The sequence below is a fragment of the Pezoporus occidentalis genome, unplaced genomic scaffold (assembly GCF_034315485.1).
Source record: "Pezoporus occidentalis ecotype Australia unplaced genomic scaffold, CSIRO_AGI_Poc_V1 ctg232, whole genome shotgun sequence".
NCBI classification, from domain to species: domain Eukaryota; kingdom Metazoa; phylum Chordata; class Aves; order Psittaciformes; family Psittacidae; genus Pezoporus; species Pezoporus occidentalis.
In genome coordinates, this window is record NW_026914201.1 from 104437 (window position 1) to 120922 (window position 16486).

General features: G+C 41.4%; 1 protein-coding gene and 1 long non-coding RNA gene across 7 annotated transcripts in view; both read left to right on the forward strand.

Moving 5' to 3' along the window:
- The window catches only part of LOC134165192 (uncharacterized), a 68935-nt gene extending 53978 nt beyond the window's left edge, over positions 1 to 14957 (forward strand). Inside the window, exon 3 of the long non-coding RNA XR_009965427.1 lies at positions 14929 to 14957. This is a non-coding gene — a long non-coding RNA (uncharacterized LOC134165192). The remainder of the gene's footprint in view (positions 1 to 14928) is intronic.
- Positions 14958 to 14985: 28 nt separating this feature from the next.
- Positions 14986 to 16486, forward strand: part of PAM (peptidylglycine alpha-amidating monooxygenase) — a 66095-nt gene continuing 64594 nt past the window's right edge. For all 6 annotated transcript variants that reach the window (XM_062621719.1, XM_062621723.1, XM_062621720.1 and 3 more), the window contains exon 1: positions 14986 to 15467. In XM_062621719.1, the coding sequence (XP_062477703.1) occupies positions 15376 to 15467 (92 nt within the window). In that variant the 5' untranslated portion in view covers positions 14986 to 15375. The remainder of the gene's footprint in view (positions 15468 to 16486) is intronic.

A 16486-nucleotide genomic window follows, 5' to 3' on the forward strand; every position in this document is an offset into this window, starting at 1 on the left:
GTTCTTGTCTTCCTCTCATTATCTTTTCTTTAATTAAGAGGTATTGTTATCTAAGCCGTTTGGAACAAGGCAGGCTACAACATTAGTGTTGTAATGAACTCTAACAGAACTTCCATTGAATTATTTTCATTAAATGAAGTTCCTTGTAATTTTTATGAAGCTCCAAGCTGTAAATCTCATTTTAACTACATCACTTTGGCCGGATCTGTGGGAGAATATTCCAAATTTTAACCTGGAATGGCTGTTAAGAGTGTCTTACTACATACAGTTTAACAGAAAAAGTGTTCTGTATTTGGAAAGGATGGAATGACAACAGCCCTCTCACCTACATTTCTCTCATATAAAATACTCTGCTAGAAGATTGGTCACTTGTAAGAAAACTATAGCATAACTGTTTCACTGATAACAAGCATTCCTCTTTTTTTTTTCCTAGCACCCATACATTTTGTTAACAAGGTTAACTTATTTTCAAAGTACATTCCCAAGTGACAGGAATTCTACTTTTTTTTTTTTCTTTTTTTTTTTCCCCTGTATTGAAAATAGTTCCCTTTATCCCATCCATCTAATGGTGTACTTCTCTTAAAGAAAATATTTTTAGGTGGGGTGGTAGGGTGGCCTTGGATAGTGTTTGGATTGAGAGAGATTCCAGCATCCTGTTCAGGTGTTAAGCAAATAGGAACTGTGAAGTTATTACTGCAGCATACTTACAAGTAGGTTGTATTGAGCCAGGAACCACCATTTGCTGAACACTCTGCATACACATGCATTACGGTCCCATGGCCAAGTGGAGCTAAAAGTTTACTAGTACTAGAAGTACTTCTACCACTGTCCTCATTCCCAGCTACGTAATCTTGTTTCTTTCTGTTTTCCAGTACTTATGTTCATCCACCTTTGGAAACCCATTCAACTCACTAATCTGACAGAAAACTAGGTTTAATCCCCCTACAATGGCCAGGGGCAGGAAAAGAGGAGGGAAAGTAACATCCTATTTGATGACAATGAGCAACTCTCATGGTCCCACACTCTCCATCAATGGCGTGTCGCTGATGTGTTCCATCACCTGTTTTCTGTGCTCTGTGAGTTCAGCTGCTCACCTAACTGTTCCCTAATTAATGTATTTTGCTTAGAATGAGCCAATTTAAAACAGACTAATAGCCATATGTGGTGCATTGATCTTGGCTGGACACCAAGTGCCCACGAAGCCCTTCTATCACGTCCTGTCCATCAACAAGGCATGGAGCAAAAATACAACAAAAAGCTCATGGGTCAAGAGAAGGACAGGAATATCACTGCTCCAGTGTAAGTTCTCTTCCAGGGTTCAGTTCTTTAGGCATGGACTGCTCCACCATGGGTCCCCATGAGCTACAGCTCCTGCTAGAGCTCCAGTCTGGGCTCTTCAGGAGCTGTACCATACAGGATACGTCTGCCTGCTCCAGCTTGTGATCCTCCCTGGGCTGCAGATGGATATCTGCTCCACCATAGACCTCCATGGGATGCAGGGACACAGCCTGCCTCACCATGGGCTGCACCACAGGGTACACAGGAATCTCTGCTCCAGTGCCTGGAGAACCAACGCATAGACCTTGGTGTCAGCAGGATTGTTTGTCTAATTCTCACTTCAGTCTCTCAGCTGCTGTGTGGTGTTTTTTACCCATTGTAAACAGGTTCTTACAAAAGCACCACCAGTTGCAGAGGGGATCAGCTTTGGCAGCAGCGGGTCTGCCTTGGAGCTGGCTGGAACTGGCTCTGTCAGACATGGGAGCAGCTTATGGTGTCTTCTCAGAGAAGCCACCTCCACAGTCCGTTTGCTACCAAAGCCTATCTACATAAATACAATACAACATATTAACAAAGTTCTACACATTTTAACTGAAAAAAAAAGGTGCTTTGTTCTTGTTTGAGTGTATACTTTGTACACAGTGAATTTAGGGAATGTGATTGCAAGTCCTCCTTAGTGAAGGAACATGCAATGAATTTAATTCATAATTCATATGTAATGTGTAATTGGACTTAAATATTCTAAGTGTTCTCTTTTATTTTATCCTTGGAAGCTGATCCTAACTCTATAAAACATTCTCCCTTTAGTATTTTCTATTTTTGCATAACAAAGGGCACTTCAGTGAAGCTTTAGCCTTATTTCACTGTGTGATAGGCATCTGGGTATTAAAATGAAAGGGGAGGTTTCTCATGTATTTTCCCTTTTAAGCAAGTAATTAGTACCATTCAACTTGTTCATATTTTTCAGAATATTAAATTAGCAGTTACGATATTAATTTCTTTCAATGAAAAATGCTGATCTTCCTTGATGACAGAATTTTACCTGTTTTGATACCTGGTCAAAGCAAAAGGATTACGAGGTAATTCAGTGTGAATAGAATGCTTTCCAAGAGCTGTTAAATGCAGAATGAGAGAACTAACAGAATCTCTGTCTGGTCTTCAGACTTTTCAAAAATGTCCATGATTCTTACAAGAAGAAAAGGAAGTTTTGCATTTTTACTGCTTTAATAGGAAGTGTTTCAAGCACTTCCATGAGTTTATTTCACAATTATTAAAGACTGATGTGTAACAATGAAAAACCAGGTTACAGAAGTGAATTTCTGCTTCAAATCTTCTAACATCCTAGTAATGCAAGCACATTTATATTAATTTGAGCAGGAAAGGAATTTGTGTGGTGGCTTGCTGCATTTCTGAACTATCAAAAGCAGTACAATTCATCATTCTTAAACAAGTTTAAACCTAATAGTTTACAGCACAGTGATGGCAAACATTAATAAAAATCTTGAATCATGTGTCACACCTTGAAAATCTTAGCTTAGAATTCAGAAATTAAGTTTCCAGAATTTCCAAGAAATTTTTTTTTGGCCTGAAACTCACCACCATGTTTGTAGTATTAAATTTCGTTCCTTTTCAGCTGTTTTTTTTGTCTCACACCTCAGTGTGTATTGTTTTGAGGAGTTCTATTTGTCATATTTATTTGGGAAAAGAGGGGAAAATGCGACTGGGAAGATAGTCATAGGACAGTTCTACTTGTTGGCAGATAAGCAGGTCTTAATCAAAGGTTGCTCCATAAGATCACATTGGATGCAAAAAGTTTAACTGCTACTTCACATTTTCTTACACATTTTCTTCTGCTTTCACTAAGTTTTCACTGTTTAGTAAAATAGCTATTCTGGAGGTTGATCTGACAAAGTCAGCAGGCTTTGAAGTTTGGTCCTTTGAGTTATAGAATCATAGAATAGTTAGGGTTGGAAAGGACCTTAAAATCATCTAGTTCCAACTCCCCCTGCCATGGGCAGGGACACCTCACACTAAACCATCTCACCCAAGGCTCTGTCCAGCCTGGCCTTGAACACCCCCAGGGATGGAGCATTCGCAACTTCCTTGGGCAATCCAATTACAATGATTCACCACCCTTACAATAAAGAACTTCTTCCTTATATCCAATATAAACTTTCCCTGTTTAAGGTCCTCTTGTCCTGTCACTACAGTCCCTAATGAAGAGACCCTCTCCAGCATCCCTATAGGCCCCCTTCAGATACTAGAAGGCTGCTATGAGGTCTCCACGCAGCCTTCTCTTCTCCAGGCTGAACAGCCCCAACTTTCCCAGCCTATCTTCATACAGGAGGTGCTCCAGTCCCCTGATCATCCTCGTGGCCCTCCTCTGGACTTGTTCCAACAGTTCCATGTCCTTTTTATGTTGAGGACACCAGAACTGCACACAGTAATCCAGGTAAGGTCTCATGAGAGCAGAGTAGAGGGGCAGGATCACCTCCTTTGACCTGCTGGTCACGCTCCTCTTGATGCAGCCCAGGATATGTTTGGCTTTCTGGGCTGCGAGCGCACACTGCAAGATCTCATTAAGTTTCTCATCGACAGCCAACCAAAAGTCCTCTCCACAGGGCTGCTCTGAATCTCTTCTCTGCCCAACCTGTAGCTGTGCCTGGGATTTCTCCAACCCAGGCGTAGGACCTTGTACTTAGCCTTGCTGAATTTCATTAGGTTGGCATCAGCCCACCTCACAAGCATGTTGAGGTCCCCCTGGATAGCATTCCTTCCCTCTAGCATATCAACCGAACCACACAGCTTGGTGTCATTGGCAAACTTGCTGAGGGTGCACTCAATCCCAGTGTGCATGTCACCAACAAAGATGTTGAACAAGACCAGTCCCAACACCGATCCCTGAGGGACACCACTCGTTACTGGTGTCCAGCCAGACATTGAGCCATTGACCACAACTCTTTGCGTGCGGCCATCCAGCCAGTTCTTTATCCAATGAGTGGTCCATCCATCAAATTGATGTCTCTCCAGTTTAGAGACAAGGATGTAATTTGGGACAGTGTCGAACACTCTGCACAAGTCCAGGTAGGTGACATCAGCTGCTCTACCCCCCATCATAGAAGGCCACCAAATTGGTCAGGCAGGATTTCCCCTTAGTGAAGCCATGGTGGCTGTCACCAAGCACCTTGTTATTTTTCATGTGCTTTAGCATGCCTTCCAGAAGAATCTGCTCCAAGATTTTGCCAGGCACAGAGATGAGACTGACTGGTCTGTAGTTGATGACTGGTCATCCATTTTCCCCTTCTTGAAAATGGGGGTTATATTTTACTTTTTCCAGACATTGGGAACTTCACCTGACTGACATGATTTTTCAAATATGATGGACAGGCTTAGCAACTTCATTTGCCAGCTCCTTCAGGACCCACAGATGGAATTCATTCAGGTCCCATGGGCTTATGCATGTTCAGGTTCTTAAGATGCTCTTGAACCAGATCCTCTCCTACAGTGGGCCCACGGTCTTCATTCTCACAGTCCCTGCATCTGGCTTTCAAGACTTGGATGGTGTGGTCAGAGCATTTGGTAGCGAAAACTGAGGCAAAGAAGTCATTAAGAACCTCAGCCTTCTCCAAATCCTGTGTAGCCAGTTCTGATAGCTTCTGGAGGGGGTCTACATTGTCCCTAGTCTGTCTTTTATTTGCTACGTACCTATAGAATCCCTTCCTGTTATCCTTAACATCCCTAACCAAGTTTAATTCTAACTGGGCCTTAGCTTTCCTAACCTGGGCCCTAGCTTTCCAGACAACCTCCCTGTATTCTTCCCAGGCCGCCAGTCCTTGCTTCCACCTTTTATAATCCTCTTTTTTCCTTCTAAGTTTCCTGAGCAGCTCCTTATCCATCCAAGGAGGTCTTCTGGCCCTCCTGCTGCACTTCCTTCTAGTTGGGATGCAACACTCCTGAGCTTGTAGCAGGTGATCCTTGAATATCAACCAACAGTCTTGGGCCCCCTGCCCTCTAGGGCTGTATCCCATGGAACCTTACTGAGCAGGTTCCAAGAGTCTGCTCTCTTGAAGTCCCAGGCAGTGAGTTTGCTGCATGCTCTTCTCACTGTCCTGAGGATCTCAAATTCGACCATCTCATGATCGCTACAACCAAGGCTGCCCTGGAGCGTCACATTTCCAACCAGCCCTTCCCTGTTGGTGAGCATGAGGTCAAGCATGGCAACTCTCCTTGTTGGCTCCCCTATTACTTGCAGAAGGAAGTTGTCTTCCACACAATTGAGGAACCTCCTGGATTGCTTGTGCTGGGCCGTACCGTCGCTCCAACAGATATCAGGGTGGTTGAAGTCCCCCATGAGAACAAGGGCCTACAAGTGTGAGGCTGTCCCTGTCTGTCTATAGAGTGCTTCATCCACAGAGCCCTCTTGATCAGGTGGTCTGTAACAGATCCCCACACTAATGTCTCCAGTCGCTGTTTTCCCTTTAACCCTGACCCACAAACTCTCTGCTGACTGCTCAACCTGTCCCCAGACAGAGTTCCATGCTCTCCACCCTATCCCTAACATAAAGGGCAACTCCCCCTCCCCGCCTGCCAGGCCTGGCCTTCCTAAAGAGCCTGTAACCTCCCATTCCAACACTCCAGTCATAGGAGCCATTCCACCATGTTTCTGTGATGCCTATTATATCATACCCCTGTAGACAAGCACACACCTCTAATTCCTATTGTTTGTTCCCCATGCCACGGGCGTTTGTATAGAGGCATCTGAGCTGAGCTCCAAATGAAGCCAACTTATTGGCTGGAGCATTTGAAATATCTTTGCATCACTCTTGACTGTTTATTACAGGTGCTGGCAACTGACTGGGAGTGCTGAGATGGAATGTTGCTCCCTGGCCAACACATCTAGTTTAAAGCTTTCTTGACCAGCCTGGCAAGCCTCCTACCAAAGCCACTCTTGCCGAACGGCAGCTCCACCAGTCTCCAGTAGACCTGGCCTCCCAAAGCGAGTCCCATGTTCTAAAATACCCAAGCCTCTGACTATGGCACTATGTTTTGTTATGGTTCTAATCATTTATTAACCTGCCAAATCCTCCTAACCTTTTTAAGGTCCTCCCCTTTATCCTGGAGAATTGACGAAAAGACGATCTGAGCTTCAGAGCCCCTAACCACCTCTCCCAGGGCTCTGTAGTCCTTCTTTATGTTCTCTGGGCTATTGCTATGTGAATCACTGGCACCCACATGGATCACTACAAGGGGGTAATAGTCAGTGGGACTTACTGGACCAGGCAGCCTCCTTGCAACATCCCTGATCCGTGCCCCTGGAAGGCAACACAACTCGCTTGAGACTGGGTCAGGCTGACAGACGGTGCCTCTGTGCCCTTCCAAGTAGAGTTCCTTCCCACCGTGACCCACTGCTTTTTCCTGGCAGCACCAGTAGCAATCTTCTTTATCAGTGCATCAGCTGGTTGTTAATGTTGTGAGGTGTGTGTTTCCTCACTAGCCCCCTGCAGAACTGCAAAGTGATTCTGGGTGGGGACAGCAGGTTTAGGGGGAAGCCCCTTGCTGTTGTCCTCTTCCTCCCTTTTTTTTTTTTTTTGGTTTGTCTCTAGTTCCCATCTTCCCGCGTTAATGCCCTCCTTCTTTCCTGCGTTAGCTACCGTGGACGCTTGAGGCCCCTGCACATTTTGGGCCTGGAGCAAGCAGTGCTGCTTCCTCTCAGCTTCTCTGACGTCTTTTATCCTTTTGACAGCGTCCCTCAGCTCAGTCCCTGCTGCAGGAGGACCTCCACCAGGGAGCACCGAGTGCAGCCCTGCCCATTGCGCACCCTCCCCTCCCCAGACCAGTGCAGGCACTCTCTACACCCTGAGCTCTGCGCTGCAGCCTCCCCTCTCACCGGCTCTGTCTGGGTGCCTACGCTGGCCACCGCTGGGGCAGCCAGAGCAGAGCTCCCGCACCGGGCCCTGGTCATGAGGCGAGCGCTGCCTACCTCACTAGTTTGCCTGCATAAACTGCCGCGCCACGCCCTCACTGACTCGCCGCCCTCCCTGGGTCAGGTTTTTAACCAGTCAGGGGTGGTGCCGCTGCTTCAGGCTCCGCCCCCTGTGAGTCAGCTGCTCGCTGTCGTCAGCTGAGCTGCCGGCTCCTGGGCAGGTCCTGTCGGGGACTTGAGGCTTCCTCGGTGGCTCTTGAGGTTTCGAATTGAGGCTCCTGACCGCTGAGCGTCGCCTCGCTCAGGTGTTGAAGGTGTCCTCTCTCGACCTACTCACCTCAGCAATTCAACTTGGAAGTGCTGAGGACAGTAGCTGTGGGCAGAGCATGTAGCCCAGTGTGACGGTGATTCTGATGCCGTGAGCTGTGCTTTTCTTGCTTCTCTTGGTTCTTCTGTTTTTCCTCATGCTTTTCCTGATGCTCTCAAAATAATTCTGAGGCTGGTTTTAATTTCTCTTCTGTAAAATAGGTGAGGATAAATTATATTTTGCCTGATCCCCCTGGAAATAACGTACTTGTCCTTTCTTTGCATAAACACATTTTATAGCCTGTTTTCTTAAGTGCTTTTGTTTCTAATTTCCATGACAGCTATTGCTGTATGAGTAGCCTACTAAGTATGATTCAAGTGCTTCCTTTATTTTTCAGTGAATAGTGGTTGCTTTTGGCTTGGGGTGACAGGGTTTATGATATCTTTGCAATTCTTATTCTTTCTAGCAGTTAGGAACCCAGAAGTTTTGTTGTGAACCTATTGATCTCCAAAAGAGAAAGGCAGAGTGTAAATGGTAGTCCTTCATCCTGTATTTTTTTACTGTGTAAAACTTCAAGTAATTTCAAAATTAAGCTAATAGGTGAAACTCGCCATACCTACTGAATCGACAGAGATTTTGAAGAATTTTGTTTTGCTGATTTTTCACAACACAGATAGCCTGTCTTCAGATAGTAAGTGGAACTTACTTTCCCAGCAGGAAACCCAAGAAGAATTTTCATGTAACAAAGAGCACATATTTAACAGGTCAGCAAAATCCCTGAACATAAGTTTAAATAATCAAGTATTCAACATTTTCATAAATTCTGTTGCACTTATAAAGCTTCCTTTTAAGCACTGCTTAAGAATTAATTCTTAATTTTCTAGTCATAGAAGGAAAGGATGCGTGTTGTCCAATTTCAATACATATGAAAGTATGCGAAGAGTAAATCCATTTAGAAAGCATCCAATTTCACTGCTGTAATACGTACAAGAATTTTGTCAATGTATAAATACTGTGCTTCCTCTGATGGAGTGGACAGTGTTTTTCTCATCATCTTGAAATACTTCCTTTAAAAATATGCACCATACTCATGCTCAGCAGATGAAATTTTACAGAAGGTTGTTATTCATAAAAAAACAAGAATAAGAGCAATCGTATTTCTTCTCTTTCTTTTTTAATATCCATATTGGAAAAATGTTTTGGCAGCAGAAGATACACATTTGTTAAATCTGAATTAAATGAAGAGGCAAGTTGTATTTGTATTCTCATTTTTAAGAATTATCTTTAATATCATACCAAATTCAGTGTGGATTGCTGCCAGATAGGGGTTCCTTTACACCCCTGCTGCATGCTCATACGATTTCTGTTCTAGTATAAGTATAGCAGCTGATTCTGGCACATTGACCAGTTGATCCAATGGAAAATTAATACAGTGCTGGTGTACACAGAGGGAGGGGGCATCAGGTTCGTGAACCAATGCAGGCTGAAAAGGAGGGAAATAAAAGGCAGCCTACAGTTACAATGAGTTTGGTATATGCTGAAAGTTTATCTTTTACTCTTTTGGAGGTACAGCAGTCCAGTGAAGTCTAGTTTGAAGCAGCTGCTTCTACTCTAAAAGAAACATTATTTTTTGTATTATTTATAATCATGCTTTAAATGTTTTCCTGTAAAACTATGTAAAAAAATTGTTTCAAAGAAAGTAAACAGTTCTCCTCAAACAACGCAACAGACTTTTCTGAGTTGATAAGTATATTATTTAATTCAAAAAGTTTGATAACAGCATCACACAGAAGTCAGGACATGTTTTGATACTTATTTAAAAACAAAAACCAAAGCTCTAAATTCAGGGCTACATTTGTTTGACTACACATTGCATTAAAAGTTATGTAGGCCCTGTTTTCTGTAATCATGGTTTAACTGGAGTCCAGGGCATTTCAGGCTGTAAAAGCAGCTTACCTGAATTCTCTTGGCTTTCCTGTCATTTTCTTACTCATTGATAGCCCTGTGTGGGCAGTGCAGTTGTAAAAGTCACCCAGAGACCTCAGTTTGGAACAAGAAAGTTTTTTTCATCTGCCACCACAATCTAAAGGGAAAATCCTTGGTATCCTATATCCGTGCTGTCTTTTATCTTCTCCACATGGTGGACAGTGTTAAAATTTGCATGTTTATAATCCCTTACCCATACACCTGCTATCTATTTCCCTTAAATTGTTATGCTGCTTTTACCTGATACTGAACTGGCCTTACATACTATTTTTAAAGGTTGAAAGAATTTATTGTCACAATATGGTTGAGGCTGGAAGGAACCTCTGAAAGTCATCTGGTGCCTTGCTGCCCAGGACCATGTCCAGCTGGCCTTTCAGTATCTCAAAGGATGGAGACTTCACAGTCTCTCTGGGCAGCCTGTGCTGATGCTCAATCTCCCTTATAATGAAGAAGCGTTTCTTGGTGCCAAGATGGAACCACCTGTGTTTCAGCTTGTGCCCACTGACTCTGGTCCTGTCACAGAATACAATCATAGGATTCTTTAGGTTGGAAAAGACCCTTAAAATTGTTGAACCCAATCATTGACTTCATACTAAGAAGTCCATTGGTATACCATGTTCCTAACCACCACATCTACACATCTTTTAAATACCTCCAATGATGGTGACTCAATCGCTTCCTTGGCAGCCTGTTCAAATGCTTGAAAGTCCTTTCTGTGAAGAAAATTTTTCCTTGTATCAAGTCTAAACCTCGGCTGGTACAACTTGAGGTTATTCATCTCATTCATTACTTAGGAGAAGAGACTGACATCCACCTTGCTATAAACTCCTTTTAGGTAGTTGTAGATAGGGTTTTTTCTCCAGGGAAGAGCCTTCTCTTCTCCAAACTAAACATCCCCCAGTTCTGTCAGCTGTTCCTTATCAGACTTGTGCTCCAGGCCCTTCTCCAGCACCTCAATGTCTCTCTTGTAGTGAGGGGCCCAGAACTGAACACAGGATTCGAGGTGAGTCCTCACCAGCGCCCAGTACAGAGGGATGATCACTGCCCTGGCCCTGCTGGCCACACTATTGCTGATACAGGCCAGGATGCCATTGGCCATCTTGCCTGCATGGGCACAAGCTGTCTCATGTTCAGCAGCTGTCAGTCAACACCCCCAGGTTCTTTTCCACCGAGTAGCTTTCCAGCTGCTCTTACTCAAGCCTGGAGCATTGCATGGGGTTGTAGTGTCACTTTGCATTGTTGAACTTCTTACGGTTGGCCTTGGACCTTCAGCCCAGCCTATTCAGATGTCTGTGCAGAGCCTTCCTATCCTCCAGCACTCTACCCAACTTAAAGTCATCTGCAGATTTACTGAGGATGCACTCGATCACCTTATCTGGGTCATTGATAATGTTATTAAACAATCTGTTACCTGGCTTCATCCTCTTTGCATTCTTCTCTCAGATGTTTATATACATTGATGAGATTTTCCCTGGAGCCTTTTCATCTCCAGGCTGAACATTTCCATCTGCCTCACCCTTTCCTCTTATGAGAGATGCTTCAGTCCTCTCATCATCTTGATGGCCCTTCCTTGGACTCTCCAATGCATCCATGTCTCTCTTGTACTAGGGAGCCCAGCCCAGCCCTGGACCCAGCACTTCAGGTGTGGCCTCACCAGCGCCGAGTACAGGGGAAGAATCACCTCCCCTGACCTGCTGGCAGTGGTTTGGCTGAGGACACTCTTAGGGTTTTTTGCAGCAAGGGCACATTGCTGGCTCATCTTCAGCCTGGTGTCCATCAGGACCCCCCAGATCCATTTCTGCCAAGCTGCTTTTCAGCTGGGCTGCATCCAGCATGTTCTAGTGCCTGGGCTTGTTCCTCCCCTGATGCAGATCTTTGCACTTCCCCTTGTTGAAGAGCCTGAGGCTCCTGTCAGTCCATTTATCCCTCCTGCTGAGGTCCCTCTGGATGGCGGTACAACTCCCTGGTGTATCAGTCGCTCCTACCAGCTTGGTGTCATCAGAATTACACATCTTGTGTTTCTGATAATTGCAGTAGCAACTCCTAGATACCTCAGCTGGTTTGTGAGATGTTTTTTATTGATGCTGTGGTTCAGGAGGTTGTCTAATATGACAGCTTCTTGTCCAAACACTTTTTGCATGTGTTTGACTAAAGTGTCATAAGTGGCTGTACATTAAATGCATTAATGAATCTTTAAGCTGATCCCACAAAGTATTGATTTTCCTGTGCTATTAGAAGATAAGTGTTTCAAATCATAGGCCTACCTGCAGTTCGTTTGTGGAACTGACTATTGTTTGTATACCCAGTTGTTGCTTAAGCTTCAAGTTTGGTTGTAGACAAAATGCTTTAGGATTCACTCTGTAGTCTAGCTGGAGACAGAACTCAAATAATCCTTGCTTAATTCCATGATTTCAGTGCATAAGAAATCAGAAAAGTGATTCAGCTGTGAGAAATTACGTTATCTGTGGTAGACTTTCATATCAATTTCCATAAGCTTTGACTTTTTTTTTTTTTTTTTGAAGGAAGTGGTGGTTGAAGGTGAGGTTTCTGCATCTTGCTTGTTCTCTAGGTACTATGTGTAAAATATTAGGTGACTAAACTGAAAAAAAGAAGTTATAATTGCTGTATGAACTTGTGGTTAATACAGAGCTTTCTTTTTCTGTAGTTGATTTGTAGAAATTGATCAGTTTGTATAACACCATGTTGAAATAGCGTTGCTGTATTTATGTACTATTTTAAATTGTATTTTGAATTCCAGTTTCTTGGCCACTTCTTTTTTTTTTTTCCCTCAGCCTATTCAGTGAGACATCTTTATGCTAGTTCTTGTTTTTCTTTATGTTACTGTTTTATATTGTTTTCTGGTACGTCTGGATGGGCTAAAATAACATGCTTATGTTGCCCAATCTGATTTTCATCTCCGTTTCTTTCCATTCACTCTATATCAGTAATTATGTCTTACATAATGAACCTAAGTAACTGAGTAATCTTATTATTGAATCTTTCATCCTCATTTTATTCCCTTGTTGTCTACTATTCTTGTGTATTGCATCATATCTAAAATGACATTGAATACTCTTCAGGATATTGCTTCCTGGTTTGTTTTTTCCTTTTTTTCTCATTTACTTCCAAATGTAAAATTTGGTTGTCCAGGGGTCTAATACTAAATGTCAATTGCACTACACTTTTATCTATTCATATCCATACAGCCAGTGAAACTGTAGTTAAAACCTGAGCTTGTGGATGAAATTTGGCCCATTTTTAAAGTAGAATGTACAGGTGTTATCCATGCATGTATTGATCTCACTACATATTTAATTTTTTTTCTCTTTTAGAGAACTCCAGAGTATTTGTTTCTCTTTTTCTTTCTTGTGGACAGCATTCTAAAAGCCAGGAATCATCAGATATTCCTCTGTAGCATTAAGACACATGTTTTGGTGGTACAACATGTCCTGCTTATTTCTGCTATTACTGCAGTGATAATTGAATGCTGCTGTAAAGAAACCTTCATATTTCAGATAACCAGTTTTCTCTGTAGCTTTCTTTTATTAATTCATGTACCAGGTAGATGTTTGTCTGACGTTACCAATCTCAAACTTCCTGAAGCTTGCAAGAATGAGTGTTTGGTTTTATTTCTGATCTGTCTGAAGCTTGCAAGAATAAGTGTTTGCTTTTATTTCCGATCCGTGGAAAATACCTTTGCAGATTCAAAAAAAAAAAAAAAAAAAAGTAGTCAGAGCATTCCAAATCTGTGCATGTTAAGATCCAGTCTATTACTCCTGCATGTGTTCTTCAGAGTTTGTGCTTGTCAAGTGTATTTAGAGTATGGCCTAATTTCTTACATAATACAAATTTTAACAGTACTAGAACTTCCAACCATGTGAATTACAAAGATGCTGAACAGTTAACTGTTGCGTAATTATGCTTAAAAGACTAAGGCTAATGAAGCCTTCTGTTTTTATAGACGCCTTAACTTTTTGTGAAGCATATCACACTTGCCTTTTTTATATTTTTTTAATTATTTTTGTTTTTCGTCATGGTACAGTCCATTATATGTGTTGCAGCTTTCCGTAGTTCACTAGTGAAATGATGTAGGCTACAGAACTGAAGACACGGAAATTTATATTAAAAAAAAAAAAAAAATAATTATGCTTGTACCATAGCTTTCATGAATGATTCTGGACAGCTCTGGCATGTTTTTGGCAAGCTGAAAGTAAGATGAAATCTATTTTTAGTTGTTTATGACTGAATCTTTTTCTTATCCTTCAGTTAATAAAATATGCAAGTTTAATGATGATTAATGTAATCAGATTTTAAAAACTAACAAATAGTTCAGTGCTGATCTAGTGTAGGTGCTAAACAGCAGGCAACATGGCTTCTTAGTTTATGCAGAAGCCCTTTTTTCGTAATAAGTTTTTTTGCATGTCTGCCCTAAAATAGAAGGAATTTTCAAAACACATGAATTTCAATTGTGTTTCCTGTCAGAAGCTGCCTTTTCTATTTTGTCATTATAGCAGTATTTTGACTATGTCTTCCAGGGGCTGTAATATAGTTGGGCTTGGGTGTTTTTTTCCTATTAATATTTATCTTAAAAGAATTAGTACATAATACATTTTAAAGTCTTTGATTTTTATTATGACTTGAACTTTTACTTCTGCCAGAATTGGAATGCTCAATAAAAATGCTACTGTTTGTCTTCAGTAACACAGTGTGATTTTCCAGCATACTTATGAAAACACTCAAAAGTTTAAAATTAAAATATTGTGTAAACTGAAATGTGTAAGTAAGAACAGTTGAAGCTTAAGTGATGAGGAGAGTAATAGTTTATGTTGATATAACCTTAATTTATGAAAGGATATGAAGCAGTCTGATCTCAATAGTTCTTGTTGCAGTATTTCCAAAAATAATTTGTAGAATCAATTTTCTGAAATGGATATGAAAAGTAACTGAAGTACATAAGAAACAGGTGACATAATGGTGTATTGCAGGTTGCATTAACAGTAAAATATTCTCCCAGCCCACAGTATGTGCAGAAACGTTTAGTGATAGTTGATAAAATTTAGAAACCTTGGTTCTTGCCATGTCATCTCTTGGCCTTTTTTTGCTGCTTGTAGAATACATTATGGTAGTGTTTGTATATGTGAAATAGTCCATGCTATGCTTTTTACGTATTGAGGGAGGTAAGAGGTTTATATTTTTTCTGGTCGTGTAAAATGTGTTTGAGAGTGCGTTTTGTATCTCAATATGAAATGTGTCATCTTCTGATCCTATATGGATGAGGAGGAATCAACAGACTTGATGCAGTCTTTGCTAGGTTGGACTAAATAAAGCTTGTGAAACAACTTCCTTTAATGAATTTAAAATGCCACAACAGGGATTTGGTGAGAGCTAATGCTGTAATGCATTACTCATCCTTTATCTGCTTCTATTTTTACAGGTTCTGAAGGATGATTGATGCTGGTTTCTTGTGAGAATGGAATTCCAACACCCACAGTTTCTGTGATGCCAGTTGCAGCACTGTGGATTGATAAGTAACATGCAGATTTAACTGCACAACCTGGGGAGAAAGCAGTAGGAGTGCTACTTCTTTTCATCTGCCTAAGTGGACAGAAGTACAGTGTCATCTATCTGCAAGGGAAGATCCTTCAACAGAATTTTACAGCTAATAATAGAGACAACATAGCATCATCCACCTTCCTGGTTTACTGTGTATCACCTTCCAAGACAGATGGTCTGTCAGAAGCTGGAGGATGCCCGCAGAGCACATAATAATGAAGTAGTGAATTGATACTGCTGCTGCAGCCTAATTGTCAGGATCACAGCCGACAGAACTGTGCTGCCCTTTTTCTGCTCTCTTAATCAGGCCAAGAGCAGCAGAGTGGTCATGGCTGGCCTCTTTAAAAACCTGCTAGTACTGTTTTTTGTTTTTCAAAACACCTGTTTGGGTTTCAGAAGCCCACTTTCTGTCTTCAAGAGGTGGGTTATACAGAAAGACCGTATGTGTTAAATGTGTGCAGTCACTATATTATGGATATGTGAAAAAGCATGTCCTAGATAAAAACACGTATGGTGTTTGTTTGGTTTTGCTTAGTTGCTCTGAATTTATTTTCTGCAGTTTTGAAATGGCACTGTTGTCATACTGAAGGCAGAAAGTCTTGTTTTATTCATAGATTGCTTTATAAAATATGAGTTTAGGATGATAAAAGAACAAATAGTGAAAATTTTTAGGTAACACCACAGGTGTATTTTAGACTACACTGGGTGTAAATATATTTCAACTGCTTAAGTTAGCTTCCAGTATAAAATGATATTTTAACGAGAAAGCATCATCTAGGTTAAAACTGGGCAATCCTGGGAGCTGGGGCAGGGGGAGTTGTATGCAGAATTGCATAGGTAAACTTGAATATAGTTTGGACAAGAGAAGTTGTAGTCTCTTAGCTCTCCAGAAAAGTGTTCTACTCTTTTTGAGGCATATTGGGCACTGTAGTTATCATGTCACTTCTGTATCTTTATATATATATATATATATATACACACACACACATATATATACACACACATATATATATACACACATGAATATGCATATTTCAAATTCATATCAATGTTGCATTGTGTTTCAGATGTCTTACCATTTAGTTCCTTACTGTGACCTATTTTTTTTTTACAATTTGTTTATACATTTCATTCAGTACAGACTTTGATATTCACGTAAAGTTGTAAAACTTACTGGTTTACTTCTCTGCTTGTAATAGGAGTTGCTATATATGTTGTGGTGTTGGAATTAAAAATTTCCCCTTTACACATAATTTAATCTGTATTGCATTACACGTCAGGCATATAGTCTTGAAAAAAAAGACCAAACCAAACTTGTGAATGATTAACAGTACTTGAAATTTTCCAGTGAATTAATTCTCTATCTGTACATCCGTGTACCTCAGACAACTTCTTAGATGAGATGACAGGCTACATTTTAGCTAATGTTTTCCAAACTA